The 11,947-nt window shown below is 40.9% G+C and overlaps 1 protein-coding gene across 1 annotated transcript in view; it reads left to right on the top strand.

The window, feature by feature from the left end:
• The first annotated feature begins 7,243 nt into the window (after positions 1-7,243).
• The window catches only part of CA8 (carbonic anhydrase 8), a 47,372-nt gene continuing 42,668 nt past the window's right edge, over positions 7,244-11,947 (top strand). Inside the window, exons 1-3 of the mRNA XM_051772262.1 lie at positions 7,244-7,431; positions 7,774-7,965; positions 11,769-11,893. Coding sequence (XP_051628222.1) covers positions 7,353-7,431; positions 7,774-7,965; positions 11,769-11,893 — 396 coding nt within the window. The 5' untranslated portion in view covers positions 7,244-7,352. The remainder of the gene's footprint in view (positions 7,432-7,773; positions 7,966-11,768; positions 11,894-11,947) is intronic.

Genomic DNA, 11,947 nt, shown 5'->3' with positions numbered 1-11,947 from the left:
ACAGACCCTCAGTCTCTTCAGCAAATTTTTAACAAATACAGGACAATATTATAAAACTTAAATAATTTTAGCATTATACAAATATTATAAGAATTATTATAATTAATATTATGAGAAATATTAAAGAAAAAAGAGAGAAAGGAGATAATCTACGTAGTTGGTTAGTCAAAGTCACAGGAAAACTACAAAATACCATTTATATGGGACTACAGTCATAAAAACTTGATGTAGAGAAATATAATTAATGCTACTGACAATAGTTTTACTGGAACTATGTCTTGTCAAAGAAACATATAATGAGATTACAGATTTTGAGGAGGTATATGATTTACTAGTGTACAAGATTCAGATTAAAAATAAACACTAGGACTCATTCAGAAGAATGGTATTTTAGGTCAACAAAAGGTAAAAAGATAATGCAGTCTGTGTCCACATTCTGTAGACTGGTTCCTGGATACCCTTGCTCAGAAAGAGGATTTAATGTTTATACTAAATGGCAGCAGAACAAAAGATTCATTATTTGATTCAACAGCAAAATAAAGACTAATGTGAATCTTCAACATGAAGATGAAAAAGAAATTAATGAGTACACAGAGGTGAAAACAAGAGCTACACAGGAGAATTTCAGTGTCAGTATTTAGATCACACAGAGGTGACCAGACTAAAGGGGGTGAGTACATTAGAGAAAAAACATAAAGCAAAAAAGGCTCTTCTATCAAGGCAAACAAGCATAATATGAACCAGTGGCTGAAAGTTAAAGCCAGAAAAATTCAAATTAGAATTAGATACCCATTAGATAACACTGAAAGAAATCAACCACTTAAACAAGCTCTCGAAGTAATGAATTCTTCGTGTCTTGATGTCTTCAGGTCTGGAATTTCTGGAAAACGTGCTGTGGCTAAACACAAGTTATTATTTACTGATAACCAAGTAATTAACTTAATAAATAACACTTTCATGAAATGTAATATCTTGTGATATAGGAAGACAGATTGCACTCTGAATGTATGATGTTATAGCTTTACCAGAACAGGGCACATGAGCACTTCATCATTTATGGATGTTTATACATTGATAAGCAAAACTTAGTAGAATGAATGAAGAACTGACACTCCTTTCATCATCATTTTACAGACTCAAATATGTTGTTATTCCCTTGCCCCTTGATCCTGATCAGTGCTTCCCCTTTCTCACAAGCTTCCCAGATGAAAAGCCAACACCTGTAAGCCAACGCCTGCTTGTGCTCTTCTACTGAAAAAAATGATCAGGCTCATTATTCAACTCCTTTTATTTTAAACAGTAGAAGATATTATGTATTTTCCTGATTCAGTGCTTCCTTTTAAAATGTTTAATTTGCAAGTAGTGGAGTTAACGTCTATCAGTTCCACTGAAAAAGAGCCACTCCTTTTCAATAGCTACTAGATGAAATTCATAATCCTTCAGGAATATCATCTAATGTTAAAGATCTGAAATTATTACAGCTAGGTAAATACATATTTATCACCCCCTTATTGCAAATTTTCCCCTTGAGCTTCTCATCTTCTTCCTTGAATTTACATCTGGGTGTATCTTTAATTCTGCTTCCTTCCTAAAGAAATAAAGAACTATTTACATAGGAGTTTTGCCATGTCAGATCCCTTGATTATCATTTGCATTCTCTTTCATTGTGTTTCAGAGACATCCTATTTCATCCTTTAACTCACTTTTTCTTTTAGCCTGCTAGAGGGAAAAAAAAATCCCACTTCCCTTCTACTCTTCTACTGTCTACAGGAATTCACTTTTGTGCTTACTTTACATCATCAGCAATTCCTGTTGTCTTTGCCATTTTTTATAGTTCTTGACACATTTTTTTCCCAGGGCTAGATCCTTTTAGGGAAAGGAAAAGCTCCAGGAAACTACATAGATTAGTCTCTAAATTTTTTAGTGTGCCCTTAAACACACTGAATTTTTTATTTCTTCAGCTTCCTTTTGACTGTAATATTTTTAATCCTTAAAAAAATACTTCCTATTCCTTGGTTTTTCTTAAAGAACTTGAAACTATCCTCCCATAATTTTAGTGTCCTCTAGCTTAATGTGTAAACTCTCATGGGCAGCCATAATAGTCCTGTTTTACACATTTGAACACTGGGAGAATACACACTAATTATGCCCATCGGTTTGTGAGCGCTGGCCTGTTCCCATTTTCCCTTCATCTCTTGTGCATGTAAGAGGCTTATACCTGTACTGTAGAAAAACTCGGTACACACTTGCAGATCAATGTGTTGATCATTTAATTTCTTCCCTAAACCGTGCATATTGTAAGTGAAACATGGGAAGTGTGTGCAGGACTAGTCTTCTATCCTATTAGCTGGCAAACCCAGGAAGCACAAATTTACACTTAAAAGATCTTAAAACACTCAAGGCCACTGAAACCACCCTTCTGTGTGGATGAAAGGGGAAATTGGGATTCAGAGGACATATTTTTGCAATGTTTGCATGATGGCATTTGCCAATGTAAACCTCACTTGCAAACATATGGTGTCTTTCACTATGAATGGTTTCTTTTTGCTATAAATGGTCCCTTTATTGAAAATGGTCTCCCTTTACCTTTTCATCTTGAACTATTTAAACTACCCAACCATCCTTTTCCTTTTCGTAACACATACTTCAGCTGCAGAAAAAAAAAAGGAAATAATATTATTCCAGGAATACTGGAATATTATTTCTTGTAATGAACTAGTTCCTTTTAAAACATGTAGAGAGATTTTCAATGTTGTTAAATATAAGCTTATGCTTTAATGTTCAAACACAGAAACTTTCTGCTTACGCTTCTAAATTTGGAAAAGAATAAAACGTATTGGAGAGAGTAGCCTGGTAAGAAATAAAGATAGAAACAAGACCAGGAGAGAGATGATTGCTGGTCAACCTCATAGTCAATACAGGACACAAAATAGGAAGCCTTATTCACTGAAAAAACTAGGTGTTCTGGGTCCCTTCAGTTGCCTGTCTTCCTCTATGGACATCGCCTTTTCTTTCAGAACACCTCAACAAGAGCTCAGATTTGGCTTAGAGAAGCATAAACAGACTCTAAATTGCCTAAAATGGAATGCTCTATTATCCCACAGGATATTTATCTCCTTATCAAAATATTAAGTCCTATGTGCCCTCAACTACTCTACGCTGGCAGAAAGGTAATAAAGAAAAAAGTGGATAATAAAAGAAATATGATCATCTCACAGTCTGAATTTCTCATCCCTCGAATCAGAGAAATAACTGTCAGTTCTATGGCCTGGAAAGAATCCTGGAGGTAGAAATGTATAGTTTAAAATAACTTGTATGTAATTCTGGATTTTTTCCTGTAGATTTCTTATTAACCTGTACAGTTGCCTGCATTGGTTGGACTCTCCCTTTTGGAGTGGTGAAAGCAGTACGTACAGTTGTGGAAATATAACCTCTTAAAAAATGTTGCTAGCCATTAATGATGATTTATACATAGAAATTGCATAGTTTTTCGATGCAGAATTCTGGTTCAGGCCTGGTTTTCTGAGTATATACATTTTAAGGTGTTTGGGGAAGGTATACTCTCTGTTGAAGAAAAATCAGTGACTCTCGAGAAAATAATAATATCTAGATATAGGAAACACAAGAATAGTTTCTTGCAATCTTACCAGGATTAAGTATTATATCAACAATGTTTCAAAATGCCTTTTCTTGTTTGATAAAAAGGAATATCAGAGACTACACTGCTTCTGAACTTCTGTCGTGTGAGTTCAAAGAGGAACTATTAAGCCCTGGATCTGTGCCTGAGCTTTTTTTCCCTGCTATCATCAAAGGGTATGACCATTAATCCCAATTAAACAAGAAGTCAGCAGGTTCCACAGAGTTAAAGGCTGAACTGGGATTTGGGAGAGAGGTGCCCTGCTCCTGTTTCTTTTGGTGAGGTATTATGTCACTTATGAAGGTCATGTCGGCTGGGCTTCTCCTACTTTTTGCCCATCTGTTTAATAGTAGCTTGAGGACCATAACTGTGCCTCCCTACAGATTTATCAGTGTGCTGAGCCACCATGAGCAATGAACTTTTACAGAATAAAGAGTGTATTTATATGTATTATATATTTAACATCTTTTCATAGTAAGTTCAACTATTGGGAACATCTACAGAGAAATTTTAGGTGTGCCTAAATCATTAAAGGAGATCAAATCCTACAGATCTTGAACAAGGCCTAGATCGTGCCACTGTCTCCATCTGATTGTCTCAATCCTTTTACTTGAAGCTGAGCTCCTAAATGAACGAGTTGGTTTGTGCAGAGATGGGTCAGGTGCATTTGTGGTTGGAGTTTAATGTAAGAGGTCTGTTCCGTGCTCCGTTTCATTATGAAGAGACAAACTCCATTGTTACTTACACACTTCACCACTAAAGAAGTTGCAGGAATCTTCAGTGGAATCTAATCTGTTGATTAGATCATGCTATGCCTGACAGATACTATGGAAGGAACAGGATATATGAACAGAAAACTACTCAGCAGATGTACGAGAATAAAGAAATCCCAACTATTCAGTAAGCTTTGGAAAGAATGTAAAGGTTAAAAGGAAGGGTAAAAAATACATGTTGTTTAGTTCTTAAGTTCAGTTATGAATGGAAACCATCAAAACTATGGAAAACCATGAAAAGTGTTTATTGCAAAACAGGAACTTATAGGTCTAATAATGTTGCCCCTCATAAGCACAAAATTCTAGACATCCCACAGGAAAGCTACTGCAGGAAAGGACTTAATAGAGGGCATGAATGAAATACAGTATTTCGAGGAGTAAGGGAATGAGCCCAACCTCCTAGGACTGCTTGGTTTTTTTCCAAAATATGAGAATCTGAAGAGGAAAATGAATTTCCAGTCAAATGGACCACAATCAGTGATGATTTAGGGGAATGTTTGCTTTTTCCCCATGTGGTTGAGCAATGATTCAAAGGGATTGACATTAATAGAAGCAGCTAGTGTGGGTTTAAGATGTGATTAGGGGATAAAACATAACAACTAATAAAGACAATTTGGTATGGGAGATGGGTATGCATAGACAACATCATACCTCATGTGACTAAAATGTATGTTAAAATCTGATTTTTGTTTGTACTGATGTCGGGTTCTCACTATATGAAAAACATCTATTTGCTTTTTTTTTGCCTCTGTAAGCTGCACCATGGTTGTACTTTGTTTGGGTAGTATATATTCCTTTCAACCATCAATAGTGAAGAGAGTAACTAAGGATGTTCCAGAAGGAAACCTGTGTTTCTCTGCTGATTTTGAAAAAACCCCAACCTAGTACATTCTACTTGTTTTGCCCTATTTTCTTTTCACCTTGCATGCAGCTCATGAACCAGTAGTCTCTTGCTTCATTAATGAAGTTTCATTTCAGTCCTTCTCCTTTCATCTCACATTCACACTGATGATAATTTCTGCTCCCATGCCAGTGCTGCACAGAGAGCGCAGGTACTGCTGCTGATTTGGGGAACACTGAAGCACAATGAGGTCCACACCTAGATCAAACCTGGTGGATCAACAGCACAGGATCAAGATGTTATCCTCTTGGGATACCAGAATGTAGGGAGGTCTGGTCACCGTCTTTAAGTGGACAAGGATGGTAAGCAAAGGGCACCTCCCCTTTACCATTATGGCAATGCTATTTAACTGCCTCTGTTGCCTTTTCTGGTTGCTGTCAGGGATTTCAGACCGTTGATACTGGGTTCCCATTCCCCTTGCATTCACTGACGCAAGTGTTTGGACCACTGCCTAGAAGAGATCTCTACCAGAGGTCCCTTCTGTTCCTTTTTTCCCTTGACAGAATGAATGTTTCCTAGTTCCATGCATGGCTTTCGTCAAAGGAGAAGGAAAGGTCCTTTCATAACCTTGAACTGAGGCACCTTTATGTTGGGGAGAGACTTTTCTCAAACCCTACCTCTTACATAATCTACAGGAGGAACTGATGCCACACTTCTGGATCTGGCCTAAGTGAAGGGGTCTTTGTAAAGATGTTTCACCTCTCCTTCAGGACCAAAGGGACAGAGCATGGCTCCCTTGCTTATTCAGTGGTTGCCTTACCCTCATGAGAGCTTCCATCCCTGCACAGGACAGGCACAGTTCTGTGGGGTGAGGAGTAATGACAGAATCACAGAATGGCTAAGATTGCAAGGGACTTCTGGAGATTACCTTGTCCAAATCACCTGCTCAAGCAGGGCTGCCCAGGACAAGTTCCCCAGGACTGTGTTCAGATGAATACCTCCATGGATGGAGACTCCACAACCTCCCTGGGCAACCTGTGCTAGGGCTTAGTCATTCTTACATTAAAAAGTATTTCCTGATGTTCAGAAGGAACCTCACGTTTCAGTTTGTGCCCATCACCACTGGTCCTGTTACTGGGCACGGCTGAAAGGAGCCTATCTCTGTTCTCTTTGCATCTTTCATTTAGGTATTTGTATGTATCTTATGAGGTCCCCTTGAGCCTCTTCCTCTTCAGGCTGAACAGTTCCAGCTCTCTCAGCTTTTCCTCATAGGAGAGGTGGTCCAGTACCTTAACCACGTTCATGACCCATTGTTGGACTCTCTCCAGTAGGTCCATGTCTCTTGTTCTGGGACAGCCTAGATTTAGACCCAGCACCCCAGGTGTGGCCTCACCAGCTGTTAGCAGAGGGGCAGGATCGCCTTCCTTGACTTAGTGGCATTGCTTTGCCTAATGCAGCCCAAGGTATCATTCACCTTCTTTGCGGCAAGGGCACACTGCTGGCTCATGTCCGACCTGATGCCCACCAGGACTCACAGGTGTGCATTCCAGCCAGGCGGCCCATAGCCTGTCCCGGCGCCCGGGTTGTTCCTCCCCAGTGGCAGGGCTTTGCCCTTCCCTTTATTGAAGTTGCTCTCCCGGGCGCACAGACCTCCTGTGCCACAGCTGGAGGGGCAGCGTAAACATCCCGTCCCCAGGCGACGGGAGCAGCCCGCGGGGGAAGGCGAAGAAGACGCAGGGAGGACCAGGAGATTAGCATCCCTCAGGAGAGGCCAGCCCGGGCAGCGGCTGTCATCTCACCCCTCTCCCGCCCCACCGCCCCTTTGGGACAGTGACCGGCTGCCGGCCTCACCCGGCGGCGCCCCTGCCCCTTCCCCTGCCCCTGCCCCTTCCCCTGCCCCTTCCCCTGCCCCTTCCCCTGCCCCTTCCCCTGCCCCTTCCCCTGCCCCTTCCCCTGCCCCTCGGCACGCCGACAGCCGCGGGCGGGGGCGGGAGGGCGGGAGGGAGGTCCGAGCCTTGGTGCGGAGCGCCGCCAGCCAGCCTCGCCCCGCACACGCTCACACACCGCACACCCCGCCCGGCCGCTCCCGGGGCGCCCGCCCATGGCTGACAGGAGCCTGATCGAGGGCGCCGAGTCCCCGCCGCGCCGGGAGGAGGCTCCGGAGTGGGGCTACGAGGAAGGTGAGGAGCGGGAGGCGGCTCCACCGAGGAAAAACTTTGACCGCGGCCGGGGGAGGAGGAGATGGCGAGGGGATTTCAGTGGCGGAGAGAAAGGAGGTTCGCCCCCCCGGCCGCCCTGAGGTGCGGGGAGCGGGGAAGCGCCGTCCCGCAGCGGGGACAGGTCGGTCCCCGCCAAGGGAGGGCAGCGCGGGGCGGCGGGTGCGGGGCCGTGTCCGGGTCCGGCGGGCTGGGGTGCGGGGGAGCAGCCCCTGGAGCAGCGGTGGAGCGCCGCAGGGAGGGTCTGGCTGTCCCACAGCGCAGGGTGCCGGGTCCCCCCGTAACAGCTTTTCCCTTGTGCCTCAGGAGTGGAGTGGGGGCTGATTTTCCCCGATGCTAACGGGGAGTACCAATCGCCCATTAACTTGAACTCGAGAGAAGCTAAATATGACCCCTCGCTCCTGGAAGTGCGTTTGTCACCGAACTACGTAGTGTGTCGTGACTGTGAAGTGATCAACGACGGGCATTCAATTCAGATTGCCCTGAAGTCAAAATCAGGTATGCTGAAATACTGCCTTGGCTTTCCCTGCTAAAACTTGTGTTGCCTTGAGACTTGCTGTTATGTGTATCTTGGAGTGTAAGAACAGTAGCTTTTCCCAGCAGTGAGCAGTTGTGCCCATTCAGATGGTCAGTCAGATTGCTTCAGAGCATGTCAAGAATTACTTCTTGTGGTGGTGTCCTCCAATTCACTGGCATTAACAGCTGTCTGCATTCAGAAGCAATCCAGACTCCTGCTAAGATAGTATGGTGCCAAACTATTCTGTACAGCTGGCAAGATTTGTCCTTGGTCCAAAGACCACATAAGTTAAAAGAACTTTTTCCGTTAATCTGAGTGCGTTCTGAGTACTAAGTACAGATTTGGACACTAAGATAGAAATGCCAGTTATATGTGCTCACAGCATTGGTGAGGACCAGGTAGCAAAGCAGTCCTCGTTTCTTAAAGGATGACATTTTTGGTGTCATTCATCAAATATGAATTAGAAGCAAATAATAAGAGAAACAATTCCAACTTAAGTGAAATTGCACTGTCTTACTCGGCTTTTCAGCTGGATAAACTATTCTGTATGAAGGAGACAAGAAAGTAGGGAGAAAAAAGTCCATTTTGCTTTCCAACACTGTGGTAGTTCTTACCATGTGTTTGGAAGAGCATCTATGTTATTCTAACCAGTCTTAGCTAGTAACAGCCTTTGGGGGGCATTTAAACAGCTGAACATTGTCTAACTGTGAGACATTCCAACTTTTGTTTCCTTCTGATATCCCAGTAATACTTGGAAATACAGCTGTGCTGAGAGTGAGGGAGTCGGTTCAGTTTTACACTGAATTTTTTAAAAAGGAAGGGTTTGTTATTTTAATAATGATGCTTTCCTTTATAATTTCCTTTCCTTGATAATTTCCATGTATTATTGCAACACATTTCTTTCCACAGAATTTTGCAGATTTGCAATAAAACAGAAATATTGTACTTCCGGTCAGTTTTAGTGCCTTCATCAGAAGCAGAGCTCTTTTCTCAAGGGACAAGGTTCTCCCCGCAGGATCAGGAATTCTTGAATTCTCCTGTGGAGGAAGTGAGAGAGACCACAAACGACCTCATCACTTGCATGCCAAAATGCAACTCCTTCAATCCTACCTTTCCCAAGGGCAGTTTATAACTTAGTAGCCATAATTAATAAGATGGGACCAACACCGAAATGTGTGTGCAAAACCACTAAGAGAATTAGAAGAAAGGAAAGACTTCTTTTTATACTTGAATGCAGTGTGATGCCAGACTGATGAGTCTTGAATTATAAGAAAATGTGAAATAGAATTAAAGTTTATAACTGAAGTATGGAATTATGATTTAGGAAATCTTGGTTTAGTTTCAGCTTTTCCTTAGATTTCATGTTACATGATTTCCCATTCTCCATTAGTAAGTTGGGAATAATTTTTCCATTTTTGGGAAGGAAAAGGCAACATTTATTATCTCTACCAAGAGGAGAAAAGAGTTAATAAACTGTGTTTGACCTAGTATTCTGGCCAATTTTCAGGGATTGAGGAAACTCCTGCAGTTTCTTTTCCTCACAGGGGATCTCTGATGACAAATCCATTTAACCAGATTATTTTGATGGGAACTGTTGAGCATTAAATGCTTTTGAAACTCTGTCCAATTAATGTGCAAGAGATCCTCATCTACTGTAATGTTAACAGTCAAAGGAAAACTTCTTTATGGAAAAAAGTAAACTGATTAAGACACATTAAAAATCAATTTGTCATTACTGGTGATTGATTTCATCCTTTAATTCAAGACATGCAGTCCATCTGGAATGCCGAAATCCTTTTCATTATTTAATTGCGAACATTTTCACTGGCTGCTTTCGTTTTGATGCTGATACATGTGTTATGCATTAAGTGGAAGAACCATGACCAACTGTGTAATGGAATTGTGTACTGAAAAATGCTTTAGAGCATATCCTACTAAGAGAGAGACTTCTCTTAAGCCAGCAGCAGATTGCACAGTGGATCATCGTTTCAGAAACATTTTCTAATGAGGATCAAAAATTGCTGAACGACAAAGTGAAGTTAAACATGTTTCATACATTGACAAGAATCTAATGAAAGGCAAAGGAAAGATAAACTTCCTTCATACGTCTAAATACTTTTATCATGGGATCAATGTTATAGCTTAAGCTTCGGAAATAAACTCTATGAAGCTCCTGGACATCCATGACTACATCCTATAGAGAACATTTGTTCTAGTTAGAGTTTTCCTAGAAGCAATATTTTAAAACAGAGAAAATGCTCAATTTTCCTAAGAAATAGCACTAATTGAATAATATGATTTTTTATATTTATTCATATTTCTTTAAATACTTCAATCGTCGTTTCCCGCAGTGTTCACCAGATTTGTAGATTTTCTCTGTAGGGGATATAGGTATAGATAGAATACAGATAAAACAAGATTAAGTAGCCAATCTGAATCTATACAATTAGGATAATTAATTTTAGAAATCCTAATGGCTGGTAGATTAGTTGTGAGGAATTATGAAAGAAGGATTAATTGGAATTTCTGACTTTTTTTTTACTCCAACCTAATTGATGCTCATGAAAACCAAAATTGGTCAGTTTTCTTTCAGTTTTTTATAGTTCTGTATCTTCAGTTTTGTATTTGTACGGTTGAAATATGATTCAATTGCTAGATTATGTTTTAGTATCACACTATGTCTTGTGCTCCAAACTCAGGCTGTACAGTTTGTGTGGCAAAATAACTGTATTATGGAATTAATTTCCTGAAGCTGGAGTTTATGCAGCTAAATAATTCTTATTAATTACCAGAAATTGTAAAAGATTCATTCCAAGTCCATGAAATGTAAGTTAGAATTTAATGGATTCTGGGAAAGACTGTGTGTGCCCTTAAATAAAATCCAGCCCTGGCTAGAAGTCAGTATTCAATGATTTTAGTGGGAAGTGGCCTCCAGCATGTGGTGTGATATTTGATCTGAAGCAGATTCAGAAATCCCTGGGCAAAACATTTCCACTGACTAATTCCGTAGTAGTTCGGGCCTCACAATTGCTTGTTTTTACTGCTTATGGTGGAAGTCTCTACTAATGCAAAAGTATTGAGTTGCTATATAATTTTTTTTTGTGCCTGTGTTGCAATTGTGGACAAATGCTTTTAAGAAATTCCAGATGTTTAAATAAAGGAAGTAAAGAAAAGCCTTACCTACCCAGAAGCTGTTTTAAGCTGAGTGAGGTATGTTGTTGCTGCTCTGGTGTGTAGGTCTGATTATATTTTCATATGGAGGCATTCTGTGTCTCAGAAGTCTGACAGGTGGTCAGCCTGACTGAACACCTTTACCTAGCAATATATTTGCAATCAAAGTTTTCTATTAATTTCTGTGACTCATAGCAAATATAGGTCATGGAGAGTAAGCATTTGGACAACTTTCCCAGTTCAATTCAGAACCCCTGCCATCTGTTTGGAGCACATGGCTAATATCTTGATAAGAGCAATAAACATATTCATTCTTCTGACTGATAAAGGTACACTTTTTTTTTTGGTGGTGTGTCCAGCTGTTCTGCATCATAAAACAAAGAGTGCAGTATGACAGCAGTTTCACATAGCTGCCTCAATTCATGTTCTGTATCCACAAAATACTTTGAAAGTGAAGGTGTCAAGTCTGTCAACTTTACTCTTCTCTCTGGTACCACTCATAAAAAAGAAGCTTGCTACAATCTGCTCATTATATTTGAAGCAACTGGTTCTCTGCTTCAGTGGCTTCTCTGCCTTGAAAGTCAAGTTCCTTACCGCTTTTCTTCTTTCCCAGTGTTAATAGGCGGGCCGTTACCTCGGGGACATGAGTTTGAGCTACACGACGTTCGATTTCACTGGGGGAGAGAAAACCAGCGTGGTTCTGAACACACAGTTAATTTTAAGGCCTTTCCTATGGAGGTAAGAGTGACACAGCATTGCATAACATTCGCAAAATGCAAAAGATTTTATTTC

Source organism: Manacus candei, unplaced genomic scaffold (assembly GCF_025592945.1).
Source record: "Manacus candei isolate 608988 ecotype Guabito, Panama unplaced genomic scaffold, ASM2559294v1 h1tg000008l, whole genome shotgun sequence".
In the NCBI taxonomy this organism is placed as follows: Eukaryota; Metazoa; Chordata; class Aves; order Passeriformes; family Pipridae; genus Manacus; species Manacus candei.
The sequence above is the reverse complement of the archived record's forward strand: the minus strand, read 5'-3'. Positions and strand labels throughout refer to the sequence as shown.